A 14,349-nucleotide genomic window follows, 5' to 3' on the forward strand; every position below is an offset into this window, starting at 1 on the left:
CACCGATGGCTTTGACTTATGCACTGACCAACAATAAGGGACAAGAGATTCCAAGGAGCTGGGATAGGGAAAACACTCCATTTACCGTATTTTTCGCCCTATAGGACGCACTTTTCCCCCTCCAAAAAAGAAGGGGAAATGTGTGTGCATCCTATGGGGCGAAGGCAGGCTTTCGCTGCAAGCCTGGAGAGTGAGAGGGGTCGGTACGCACCAACCCCTCTTGCTCTCCAGGCTTCGCGCACCTCTCTGCAAGCAGCGGGAGCCCAGCGTGTCCAGGCGTGTCCAGGCTTCGCGGACCTCTCTGCAAGCAGCGGGAGCGCTCCCGCTGCTTGTGGAGAGTTGCCTGCACGCTGAAGCCTGTGCGTGCTGAGCTCAGCGCGTCCAGGCTTCGCGGACCTCTCCGCAAGCAGCGGGAGCCAGCGCTGGGCTCCCACGGCTTGCAGAGAGCTGCCTGTCTGGGGGCTGGGGTCGGGGGAAGCTCGGGCTTCCCCCGCCCCAGCCCGGCGCCTGGAGGGGGGGAATAATTTTTTCCCCTTTATTTCCCCCCCAAAAAACTAGGTGCGCCTTATGGGACGGTGCGTCCTATAGGGTGAAAAATACGGTACTTTCGTTGCTGACCTTAGTTTTAAAGCAAATGTATTGCGAAATACCACTGCTACATTAGAACAGTCAGACTGGATAATCCAGTTCTATAGAAAGTTTTACTGCATTTGTACTGTTCATTTGGATTCTTATCTGTTGATGCATTGTAAGGTGCTTAATACTCATTGGTTTGGTTCCATATACAAATTAAAAAGTGTTCTGTATGCTAAAAGGAACATTAAGAGTCAGTAACATCAAGGACTTCTTTTGAAAGCTTTCCTGTGTTCCCTGTTATGAAATATATTGGATCGGGACACTATGGGAATTGAGTTTGCCAGTTACACGCTTCAATGCAGAGCTGTGACATTTGAGACATCTTTGACGGTGACTATTCTGGTATAAGCCTTATCAAATGATGTCCCACCTGTAGTTGAGTTTTCATCCTACTTCTCAGTTTGTTTTAAATACTTATTTCCCAGAGGTTGGCATTCCACATGTTGGGAAAAAACACATGCTGGACTAGATGAATAATTTCTCTCATATCATAGGTTTCTCCTTACATTGTTTTGTTTTTAATATATAGTATTAATCTGCAATGCCTAGCTATATGCTGAGTAAAGGGACGACAACACAGTATATGGGTTTGGGGTTTTGATTTAGTTGGGTGCCTTTGTCACAAAATGTTTATCATGACTGTTGACATGTAAAACATTGATATTATCCAGGATTTTTACAGAGCCAGGAAGGATGTGGGAGAGAGAAATGGCACTGGTATGAGTAATCTTTACTTCGGAGATTTAAAATAACAAGTTGGTCTTGGTAACTGACAATTGATAAACTCAAATCAGATAGAAGAAAAATATGCTCTGGCCTTTTGACATTACCTGCAGCAGTGCAAAGCAGTTAAGGTTTTCCCCCTCAGGTATCCTTTGAAAAACCTGAAATGCAGCAATGACTCGAGAAAACGCACTTCTCCCTGCTTTAGAGAATATGAAACTGCGAAACAGTGTTCCTGCAAAGCTTTTGGGGCACAACATGATAGTTATTTGCCTATAAAAGTAACTGTTGAACAAGTTTTGCAGTGTATATTTGTGAATTGGACAACTCGGTTTCCCCCCTACTCAATGAGATACTTATGTATGCTTTTTTAGGCCAATGATGGGAATCCTGTAGCCCTCCAATTGTGGCTAGGCTGCATATCCCTGACATTCCCTGATCATTGGTCATGCTGGCCAGGGCTGATTGGAGCTGTAGTCTAGCAACACCTGAAGACCACAGATTTCTCACCTCTGCTTTAGGCCAGTCACAAACACCAGTAGTTTGACAAGAACATGGGATATGCAGTCTTCGCTGTGTGTTGATTGATCCCCTTTTTAAATGATGTAGTTCAACAGGGTTCCATCTACCTAGCAACTTAAAAAAGCAATTGCTTCATGCAAACATTGTGCTATATAAGTCTACCCTAAATCATGCAAATAAATAGAGAAAGAGGTCGGCTTTGCTCAGAGCAGTATTATACTATTATGCTTTTAGGCTACCGTATTTTTCGCCCTATAGGACGCACCGTCCCATAAGACGCACCTAGTTTTTTGGGGGGGAAATAAAGGGGAAAAAAATATTTTCCCCCCCCAGGCGCGGGGCTGAGGCAGCCCGAGCTTCCCCCGACCCCAGCCCCCAAACAGGCAGCTCTCTGCAAGCCGTGGGAGCCCAGCGGTGGCTCCCGCTGCTTGAGGAGAGATCCGCGAAGCCTGGACGTGCTGAGATCAGCGCACGCAGGCTTCGGGATGCCGGCAACTCTCCCCAAGCAGCGGGAGTGTTCCCGCTGCTTGGGGAGAGATCCCCGAAGCCTGGACGCGCTGAGATCAGCGCGCGCAGGCTTCGGGATGCCGGCAACTCTCCCCAAGCAGCGGGAACGTTCCCGCTGCTTGGGGAGAGATCCGCGAAGCCTGGATGCGCTGAGATCAGCGCGTGCAGGCTTCGGGATGCCGGCAACTCTCCCCAAGCAGCGGGAACGTTCCCGCTGCTTGGGGAGAGATCCGCGAAGCCTGGACGCGCTGAGATCAGCGCGTGCAGGCTTCGGGATGCCGGCAACTCTCCCCAAGCAGCGGGAACGTTCCCGCTGCTTGGGGAGAGATCCGCGAAGCCTGGACGCGCTGAGATCAGCGCGCGCAGGCTTCGGGATGCCAGCAACTCTCCCCAAGCAGCGGGAGCGTTCCCGCTGCTTGAGGAGAGGTCCGCGAAGCCTGGAGAGTGAGAGGGGTCGGTGCGCACCGACCGCTCTCGCTCTCCAGGCTTCAGCGAAAGCCTGCATTCGCCCCATAGGACGCACCCACATTTCCCCTTCATTTTTGGAGGGGAAAAAGTGCGTCTTATAGGGCGAAAAATACGGTATGTGTCCTATTAACTGAAAATTAGCAGTTTTTGTATATCCTCTTAGAGGCTATAGTTTCCTGAGAATGCTTAATTAAAAGTTTCTGACGGGCACATATGTTAGTCTAGACAAGGCCAGCAAGATGTTGGGAATTTTAGAGCAGGCATGTAATAAACAGGTTGGTAGAGGGCCTGGTATAGGAATATGTTCATAACCTTGCAGACAGAGTCTTATTTTAACTACAGACTGCTAGGGAGCCCAGGGATCTGTGCTGCTAAAACAACAGCCTTTTCCTGTTAAAAATGGGTTACATAGACTATGGACAAGGCAAAAGGAAATTTATTTGCCAGTTTGTCTATAATGGGGAGCAGACATGTAATAGGGGCCTGTATAATAAGGTTCCTGGTTCAGTACCTGATATCTCTGCTGAAAAGCATCTTTGGTAACAGGCTTGTGTAAAGTCTTTGGCCACAACCTTGGACAGACAGTGTTGTGCCTGCCAGACAAACAAAATCCAGTATCTGAAAGGGAGAGTTTCTGCATTTGAAGCCGTCCATCATGCATGAATATATGAACCATACTTATCAACAATAACTTAACAAACATTCCCAGTTAAGTTAAAATATTTACTGGCTAAAGGTTTGGATGTGCTCTGGAAAGGAAATCAACTTTGCTTCAATCAGTTGGCCCGGTTCGCATGTCACAGCAAACCATAGTTTATGGTTCCTGTGTGTGTACTGACCTGGGCTGTTTCACTGTCTCCCCCCCCCCCCCAGCATATGGAGAATACAAACTACTATAGCAAACTTAGCATTATATGTGAACCAGATAACATTATTTGCTTTGCTTCAGACAAACCTTGATGATAAGGCAAGGTTTGTTCTTGGCTTAGCAGTTGTGGTTTGTTTGAGTGAAACAGTGATCCCTGGTTTGGACATAACAGCTATGCCAGGGTTTGGAGTTTGTTTTCTGTGCATACTAGCAGGGAGGAGCAAAGTAGGTGCAATTGGTTGGTACCTGGTTAGCTATGGTGACATGTGAATGCTGCCATTGAAGGAACAAAAACTTTTTTAAAATGTTGCAGTCATAAAAACTAACCTGCCACATTCAAGCAGGCCTTAGCCATGAGGCTTCAAAAGGAGATGTTTAAAGTCAACCTTGGGTATTATTTTTTTTAAAAAAAATCAAGATAAAGCAGTTTTTGTGACCCTTTCAGGAAAAGAAACTGGAAAAAACTGCCCTGGTCATTGCTCAAGTTCAGTTTTGAGCTGTCTTTCTAACCTGAACAGCTTATTTCTTCCCAGATGAGATGTTTCTGTCCCTAATCTGTTCACCAAGGCAACTTGCCTTGAGCAATGCCTTGAGTATTATTTGAGCTCTTGAATTCCACAGAGCCACTACCTATTTTCTTCTTTTAAACACTTGATAAGTCACCACCATGTTCTCTTTCCTTTCTTATTTTTTTATTTAAACCAGTTGTTTCAAACAAATACCTTAGGCCATGGTTCTTCTTTCTCTTGTTCCATTCAGTTGCCTTTGTTTGAACATCCAGATTAATCTTAATTATGCCATATGCCAGGATGGGCAATGTATGGCCTGTGTGCAGAACATCCAGGTGAATTTTGCTTGGCTCTTCTAGCTACTAGTAAGGTCAATAATCTCAGTTCTCTGGATGTTGTTCCTTATGTAGCTACTAGTAAGGTCAATAATCTCAGTTCTCTGGATGTTGTTCCTTATGTAGCCAAAATGCTACTAGAAGGAAGGTATCAACAGGCTTGGGAATAACCACAGTTCCAGAAGGTTTTTTTTAAAGTTTTTTTTTTTAAAGCTTGGGAGGTGAGAAGCCTCCTGGTAAGTTTCCTCTGGAGATGGGGTGTGGAATGAAGTACCCTGGAAAGGGCATGGCTAGTTGGTTCGGACCTGAATTCCACACAGCAACATGTTGTTGCAGATCCCCTTTGTTTCCTAAAACATCTCTCTCACCCTTATTGTTTCTGACAGCAACTCAAAAACATGAGATACTTATGTATCCTAAAGATTCAGAATTAAAAAGCCTGATTGTCAACTGCTGTGGGGCTTGTTTGTTTGTTTGCTACAATCAAGCATTATATAACTTATGAAATAAATAAATAAAAAACCCTCGATTTGTAGGAGGGGAGATATCTTCAGAATTTTAAAGTTCATGGTTTTACGAGTAAAGTGGTACCTCGGGTTACAGACGCTTCAGGTTACTTACGCTTCAGGTTACAGACTCCGCTAACCCAGAAATAGTACCTCGGGTTAAGAACTTTGCTTCAGGATGAGAACAGAAATCATGCGGCGACAGCGGGAGGCCCCATTAGCTAAAGTGGCACCTCAGGTTAAGAACAGTTTCAGGTTAAGAACGGACCTCCGGAACGAATTACGTTCTTAACCCGAGGTACCACTGTACTTTGGACGTTGGCCAAGGTCAGATCTGTTGAGGGTGTTCAGGGTCTGTTCAGAAAGATTGTTGTCTAGACTGAGCCTTTTGGATCCTACCAGTTGAAAACAAGTCCTAATACTTGCATCTTCAGTTCCGCTATTAAGGAACTGTGGGAATGTAACATAATACAAGCAAAAAATATTTGGCAATCCTTCATCATTGTCACGCATCAGTGAAATTTGTACTGCCATGGACGTGCTTGAGATTTGAAGAGCCTAAAAGGGCAGCAACCAAAAACAGGCAAAGTACTGTTCCTCTGTCCCACTATTTTGGAACGACCGTCAGCTTGAATGTGTGGGCTCTGGGCTGGGTTGTCCTCTGGTTTAGGATGGGTTGAGGCACCATTTGAGATGTGTGTTTAAGAAAAGAAAAGGAAAAAGAGGAAAGAAAAAGACCTGCAGAAAGAGGCGGGCATATGACTAGCTAAAAATTGCCGTATTTTTTGCTCTATAGGATGCACTTTTTCCCTCCTAAAAAGCAAGGGAAAATTTGTGTGCGTACTATGGAGCGAATGCGGGGGGGAGGCAGGCGGGAAAAGCCCCCCACCTCCCAGAAAAGCCAGGAGAAGCCGTGCAGCCCTTTTAAAGAGCGCACGGCTTCTGCCGGTTTTGCGGGTGGTGGGGGCTTTTGCGAGAGGTGAGGAAATTTCCCCACCTCCTAGAAAAGCCAGCAGAAGCTGCGCAGCCCCTTTAAAGAGCGCATGGCTTCTGTGGGAGGTGGGGGAATTCCCCCACCTCTCGCAAAAGCAGGAAGAAGGTCTGGGAGAAGCTGCTCCCAGAGCTGGGGGGGTTCATATTTTTTTTCCTTGATTTCCCCCTCTGAGAACTAGGTGCGCCCTATGGTCAGGTGCGCCCTATGGAGCGAAAAATACGGTAAATGGATCCTCAGATTGGGGGTCCAGATGGGTGCTTGGTCTGAAAGTGATAAAAAAAACCCCCACTAATGCATAAAGCTATATCCTACACTTCCATGTACGTATGTGAAAACAGTGCCTGTACAATAGTGCATGTCAAAGACCTGGCTGCCTGTTCTGCCTTCTGTACACATGGTGGAAAAACCAACAAACACAGTAGGCAATAGGTTGCTGCTGTTTGGGCACATGGCAAAACAGACGTTTGTGGTATCCTACCAAGATTAAATGTGCCTTTATAAAAGTTGTTTGGCAAGCAGGAATTGAACAGGGATGGCATTAGCTACTGGTGTGGAGATCCAGTAATGGGAGGAAACATGAACAGCTAAGCTTTGCCAGCAAAAGGTGGCAGCCCTGATTATGCAGAAGAGATTGCCTGGCACAAAGCAGTCCGGAGCCTGCCTGTAAGAGGCCTGCCTGTTCTTATTTCTTTGCTCTTGCATCATTTTGTTTGCTTGAGGAGGAAGCTGATCTAAAAACGTTTGTAGCAGCAGATATTGTTTGCTTGTAGACCTGTTTTGTTTTGTTTTTAATTCACTGTACTTACTGCTTTAATCTCCTGAGGCCAGGGTTTTCTGTTAAAAATCTCTTCTTTCTAAATTTTTCCAAAGACTTAAAATTATTCCAGGCAGGTGAGGATGCAGCAGTGTGCCTGTCTTCTGTGTGTTTTCCACTTAACAGGCAATAGAAGGAGAGAGAAAACACTTCAGGCTTGTACAGCTGTTGAATGAAAGCACTAGTGGAAGCATATGCCTGTTTACTAGGAAGTAAGTCCTATCCTTTCAGTGGGACTTACTCCAAGTAAGTGTGCATTAGATGTAATCCTTAAACAATTTGCGCGTGTGCGCGTGCACACACACACACATTTTTATTTCCCTTCCCCCTCAAACTTATGTGACAAATACATCCAGTGGCGTAGCGTGGGTTGTCAGCACCCGGGGCAAGGCAAGTAATTTGCGCCCCCTAACCCGTGGATTTGCGCCCCCTAACCAGTGGATTTGCACCCCCTAACCCTAACCCCCAGATGTTGCGCCCGGTGCGGCCGGCCCCCCTGCACCCCCCACGCTACGCCACTGAATACATTTTTAGCGCCCAAAGCTTTTTCAGAAGCACAGGTCAGAGGCGATAATGTTTCTGAGGAGTAGTTGCTGGAAACCACAGGAGGGGGCAGTGCTCAAATCCTGCTTTGTGGGGCTTCCTGTAGTCATCTGGTTGGCCATTGTGAGATCCAGATGGTGGTTTAGATGGGCCTCTGGCCCGATCCTGCACTGTTCTTCTTGCATTCTTAAATTCGCTTCAACACACTGGGGTCCTTTTGTGATCCTGTGGCGTTGCTCTTCTGCGAGCAGCTGATAGCGGAATTAAAATAACACCATATTCCCCATTCCATTCCCCAGACGCAAGATCCTAATATATGTGTAGCAAGTTCATTTTCAGCAAAGGTCCAGCTTCTCTATTTGTAATCAATTTTTTTTATTTTCCACATTTATAACAAATCTAACATATAAAAGACACAAAACAAAACACATTACAATGCTAAAAGAAAGAAAAATAAAAACACTTATAACTTCTAAAATCCAAATTAACTTTTATTGTTATCGACTTCCTCAAATCCCCCCAACTGAATTTCATTGTGACACCTTTGTAACAGTTCTCCAAGATCATCTTTCTAATAAAATTAATTCCTTCAATTTACTATCTTCATCTCTTTTCTTATTGGCGTAAATCCAAAAGATCCAGCTTCTCTCCGCTCTTGGCTCTTTAATTAGTGGTTTCCTTCCTGCAACTTTCTTTTAAAGTGGCTTATGTCCCTTAGCTGAGGAGAAACATGGGAAAACATTAAAAAGAAAAAAGTAGACTGGCAATGATGAGGTAAACGGTTGCCCATTCTGGAGGAAACTGCTACAGTCAGAGAGAGGAACTGAGTGCTATTCACAAAGCATCCCTCTCTCCAAGTCTTGTCTCTTGAAATGATCTTCAATGTAGGTGATATTCTGCCCCTCACACTTACCAGCTTTCCATCAGCTTTCTGTTTTCTTGAACATTACAGTGCATCTATTACTCCGTGACAAGGGAACAGATCCTTAAGTTTCTGGGAAGTTTAGTGGAGTCAAGGGCCATACAGTGATACCTCAGGTTACATATGCTTCAGGTTACATATGATTCAGGTTACAGACTCCGCTAACCCAAAAATAGTACCTCAGGTTAAGAACTTTGCTTCAGGATGAGAACAGAAATCGCGCAGCAGCAGCGGCGTGGCGGCAGCGGGAGGCCCCATTAGCTAAAGTGGTGCTTCAGGTTAAGAACAGTTTCAGGTTAAGAACGGACCTCCGGAATGAATTAAGTTCTTAACCTGAGGTACCACTGTACAGTGCAATCGGCATAAGTTATACAGTGGTACCTCGGGTTAGCGGAGTCTGTAACCTGAAGCGTATGTAACCTGAAGCGTTTGTAACCCGAGGTACCACAGTAATTTGCAATAATAAGTTAAGCAAAGACAGGTGTCTGCTGCAAAGAACTTTCAACTGTTTTTTAATGGTACGTAATAGGGGAAGGGGCAAAAGAGATAAAATAGTTGAGTAGGTGGGACAAAATGAGACAAGCTAACAAATGATACGTGTGAACAGTGAGCTGGATGGGGGGTGGGACTTTCCAAACTCAGAAAGGTTCAAGCTCAAGGCCCACATTATACCCAGGCCTCTGCCCAGCCTTTCCTTCTTGGGTCTTGTTATTATTGGGACTTGGTTCCTGCAAACCTGTAATCTCCTCGTCAGGTGAAGCAGGTGACGGCAGCTTTATCATAGACTACAGGCTTGATGTGAGGTCAGGATGTTGAATTGCTTTCACCTCAACTTTTTTCTGTTTTTGTTTCTGCAGATCCTGTACTTCAGGTGCCCCTACATGTGGAAGAGTAAGTCTGTTCTCTTTCTTTCTCCCCCCCCCCCTCCGCCCCTGATTCCTGCAGATACAAACCTGGACAAGTCGTCCAGGCAAGCGCTTTAAAGTTACAGGGGTGGTCAGTAAATTAGCCCAGGTAGCTGATGCAAAGATCCCAATTCAGTAAGATGAATAATGTGCTTGCCAACGATAGGATATGATTGCATGAGGGAAAGGTGTTTCCAATCCATTCCATCCTGAGAATCTGTCTATGCTGAACTCGGCAGAGAAAGTGGGAAGACTCCAGAACTCTAGAAGAGATCAGAAGGCTGCTTTTGCCATAATCTGGCATTTTTGGATTACCAGTCGAATATTTACACTAGGAAACGGAGACAAATCAGTCCTTGTTCCATTCTGCGGCTCACTTAGCCCACAAACAAACAAACAAACAAACAAACAAACAAACTTTGTCTTCCCAATAGACTGTGAGTTAGGTAGAAAAGGTTTCTTCTTGCAAAGTGATTTTCATTTGTGCAAGGGGGTCACAGTTGTCTCTGATTTCCATTTCTCTCCTCTTTGCCGATGCAGCCCTAATACTTCCCACACTGTTTCTGAGGATCCACTGACCCCCAGGACAGGCTTTGTGGGAAAAGGGGCAAAAGACCAAAATAGAAGAGAGATGTGGGAAAGCCTCATTCTACAAGCACTTTCATAGTTCTTAGCCCTAGGCTTCTAAAAATCCTTGGCCATATTTCCATTTTAAGTAGGTTGCCCGGGCCTGTTTAGCAGCTTGTTCTGAGCATATTAATTTAGGAGCAAGTTTCATTGTCTTCTAATTGAGCACACTTAGTTATTGTGCTGTAAAAGTGATTTTTTAGTTGCATTTCATTACAGAGATGCCGGGAAGCCTTATGCTGACATTGTGCTTTCCAGAATATTATTTTATTTAAACGAATGCCCTATAGCTAGCTGATCTTGCCAGCTTTTTACTTGGCCTGTGGCCATACTTTTAACTAAATCAGAAATTAACACACTGGGAATTTTTTTTTAGTGTCTTAACTGGAAGAAAATGCACAAGTTAAATTTCTGCACGTCAGGCTGCTGTTAAAGCCAGCAGCGCAAGACGAGTAAAACATGTTAACTTACAGTAAGTGTGGTTTGTTTTGATGTCATTTAGGAGAAGCGTTATTGCAAACATTCCCTAGAACTAAAATATAACCTGGCTTGTCCAAAATGTAGTCACCCTTATAAGAATATTGTGGTGGAGAACAATATGGTCTCTCAAGACCAGGGCTCCATATTGCCATGGAAAGTATTCTAAGATTTAATTTTCAAAATGGCACAACCTACTGCAAACTAGTTTCCAAACATACATAACAGAATAAAAACCTGTGTGTACCAATTCCAAATTGTGACTGTAACTAAGCTGTCATCATCAAGTTATTTCACGTAACATGTCTTGGTAATTGAAGTCGATGTTGCTATTCAGATATAACAAATTTCAGAACGATAAACCATGGCTTTATCCAGCTGGAAACAGAAGTTCACATGCTTCCTTCTCCCTTCTGCTGTGCACCTTATTTCCAGACTTAAACCAGTTTCCTATTATGTCCAAACAGGGAAATAGCGGCCACTTGCTCTCTCCTCCCTTCTCTTTTGATCTGAAATCTGATATTTCCATACTTTCCTGTGACATTTGGGCAAACCCTACAAGCCAGGATATCAAACCAGAATTTGATTTGGGCAATCCCTACAAGCCAGGATATCTAACCAGAATTTGATCCTGGTTTGATATCCAAGTTTATGGAGAAATCTTAAACCATAATCTCTCCATTCAAGATTTCCCCATAAACTTGGATATCAAACCAGAATCAAATTCTGGTTTGATATCCTGGCTTGTAGGGATTGCCCAAACCACAATTTAAGAAGGGTGGCTTACAGCATCGTCAAATTGATTGTATTAATCATCGCAGCAATAACTAAAACCATTTACATAGTACAGCAGACAAAACAAATTCGGTTAAACACCAGATTACCTTCTCCCCAAAGCCAGAATGAACAAATGCACCTTTAACATTTTCACAGTGGGCAAGGCAGATACAATTCCCCCCTCCCTTTTGGTTACCCTTTCCTATACGGAGGTACCTCGGAAGTCAAACAGAATCTGTTCCGGAAATCTGTTCAACTTCCAAAACGTTTGGAAACCAAGGCACGGCTTCTGATTGGCTGCAGGAACATCCTGCAGCCAATCGGAAGCTGCGTCGGATGTTCGGGTTCCAAAGAACGTTCGCAATCTGGAACACTCACTGCCAGGTTTGCAGCTTTTGGGAGCCAAAACGTTTGACTCACAAGATCCAAGGTACGACTGCAGTCTTTTACAGAATGTCCAAGATATTTATCTTTGAAGCACAAAGTTGAGTCCTGTCTGGCATAGGTAGCTGGTAGAATGGACTGTGCTTCGTCAGGGTGCAAGGCAAGGGGTGCCATTTTTCATGCCTGCCTGCATTAACAAAACAAACACAATAGCATGTGGGCTGCACTCAGAGGCGGCCCACCCATTAGGCGGGATTGGGCGGCACCCGCAAGGGGCAGCACCGTTCTGCCACCCAGTGTTGTCGCTGGTTTCCCCAGAGAGGGACTGGTGGCAAAGTTCTGTGGAATGCTGGCCATCCTGCCAGGTCAGCTACGGGGGGGGGGGGCACTCCGCTTCTCAGCTTTGCTGCCAGGGTGGTTGTGGAGCTCCCCCCGCCACACCCTGGCAGTGTGGCAGGTGCTGAAACACCTTGGGCTGCCCCCAGCTGGGCTAAACCCTTTCCTTCTGGAGTTCTAGCATTTTTGCTTTTTGTTCTACTTGGGTGATGTTTTTCATACCGGAGAGCATTCAAAATGACATCCTTCAATCTGAAGTTGTGCAGCCTTGCTCTGCACCCCAGAACTCTTATTATTTTCTCTAGTTGCATGTGTAGATTAGGGCTCCCCCCCTTTTTTTAAAAAAAATCAGTAGTTAGAATTCTACTTTACTCTAATTATTCGGGTGAGAATAAAGACCCTTAGCCATAAAGTGCATTTAGATTTGTACTCTTCTGTCAGCTAACAAATTACAGCCCTTTGTGGTACTAGATCTGAAGATTTATGGAAACAGCAATGTACTTAAAATAAAGGAATGTTTTCAGGAAGGAGCACTGAAGACTGGAACAGAGTCATTAAACTAACATCAATGGAAAGGTGGCACGTTACTTGCAAAATAACTGTGTTTATCCCGTCCCACATGGGACTGGATCTCTGGTGGTTTCATGTGCTGTGCCAAGTTAAAAAATAAATAAAGCACATTTTACTTTCCCCCCCTAAAGAGAGAGAGAGAGAAGTAGCTGCCTTCACCAGGAAGCAAAAACTGAATACTGTTGTGCTCACCCCCAATTCACAACATTAATTGCTGTTTTAATAACTTCTTAAGTCCTAGACCAGCCTTTCTTCCCGATCCGAATGATGGAAGTCTGTACACGCTTGGTGGCAAGAATAATGAAGGCTTGACCGTACGTATAACCTAATCAGACAATAGCTGCATTGTTTCAATAGAATAAGACACACGACGACACAAGCCATGCTTTCTTTTAGCACACTCAAAGGCTATCCCTGCTGCTCAGAGCATGTCTTTTCTACCAGCTTTGATTTTTTTAAAAAGTAACTCTGCAGAAAGAAGCATGTCTATCCTTCAAAGAACATCCTTTACCTATACCTATCTATATCCCAGTGCATGTGAACAAATCTAGTCTTGTGGTCGAAAGTTTTCCCATTCTGGTTCAGGGGCCAAGGATGTCATAGTTCACCAATTCATACATAACTGCAAACTTGAGATTTGCCTGAACTTGGAAGTTCGATGGGAAAATTGGAACAGGCTGGGATGGCGGTAAGAAAGGGCAGGAAGAATTGTAAGCCTAGTTGTCCTTTGGTGTTACGTGAGAATCAGCCTTGTGTAGCGAAAGGGAAAAGATGCATCGTATGCAAACATAACCAGGGAGTGTGGCGTTCTTTGTTCAAACAAGGAACAGACCCACAAACAAATCTACTTACTATTCCTCTAGGCAGCAGACGTATCCATCGATAGTCATGTCGTGCAGAGATTTAGGCAGTTCTTGCACTTACCAGAATCATGTCCTACTTTGGCAATTAGCTAATGAGATTGTCAAGTTTTGGCGCCAACTTTGGGAACCTGTTTCCAAGAATTGATACACCCACATCATAGTGCCAGCTTTTCTGGATTCCCAGACACTTGCTGCAAGAGCGGGAAGGAACTGAACCCTTTACGGAGTTCATTGTGAGCTTCATGAACATGTTTCTGACTTTATAATATGTCTAGTTTACGGGAGTCTTATCGGACACTTTGGATAATTTTTCAGTTGTATTACACATGCAGCAATTTGCAAGAGATTAACCAGTTCTTGGGCACTTAATTACAGCCTTAAGGAATCACACTATTAAGCAACCTTGTCAAGAACTACAACTTATTCCAGGAATACCTGGGTCCCTTATTTTGTATTGCTTCCAGTATTAATTTCAGGTCATGCTGCCTCTGTAGTTCTTTCCAAATAGATGGAGTGTTAAACAGCCATGATCAGACACCCCTACAGGCACTCGTTGCATAGTTGCTTCAGAGCTGCAGTTTTTTGTGATGAAATAAAAGAGATAAATAATGGCTTCGGGTGAGTTTCTTTTCCTCAATCTGTTACAACTTCCTCAATATAGCTGCAGCAAATAAATATTTTCTCTCGCATGCACCAAAAAACACAGAGAGGGAGCAAAATGTCCTGCATGCACGAGGCAATCCCTGGTATTGCCAGGGCTGCTTGTTGTTAAGAACCAGGTAGAAAGACCTCTCTCTGTCCAAGAGTCTCTGCAAGGGCTACATGATCAATGGAGCTGGCATATGGCAGTGGCTTGTGTTCCCGATGCGCCCGTTGTTTTTTGTGTAGGTGGCAGACTTTTCCTGAATATTCTTTCTTTTGATCTCTTCTGCCCTTTTGAATGTTGATAAAAGTTACATAGTGGAAGGGCACCCTTCTGGACCTTGGAAAGTACATTAAGGTCCTGGGGGTAGCTGCTACGCTACATTTTTTTTACATCTTCCCACAAAGAAAGGAAAATTGC

At 44.5% G+C, this 14,349-nt stretch overlaps 1 protein-coding gene across 1 annotated transcript in view; it reads left to right on the forward strand.

The window, feature by feature from the left end:
* ERN1 (endoplasmic reticulum to nucleus signaling 1) overlaps positions 1-14,349 on the forward strand; it is a 64,081-nt gene that overhangs the window by 22,666 nt on the left and 27,066 nt on the right. Inside the window, exons 3-4 of the mRNA XM_081181280.1 lie at positions 9,205-9,238; positions 12,659-12,737. Coding sequence (XP_081037406.1) covers positions 9,205-9,238; positions 12,659-12,737 — 113 coding nt within the window. The remainder of the gene's footprint in view (positions 1-9,204; positions 9,239-12,658; positions 12,738-14,349) is intronic.

The sequence above is a fragment of the Podarcis bocagei genome (genome assembly GCF_964188305.1).
Source record: "Podarcis bocagei genome assembly, chromosome: 2".
Lineage (NCBI taxonomy): Eukaryota > Metazoa > Chordata > Lepidosauria > Squamata > Lacertidae > Podarcis > Podarcis bocagei.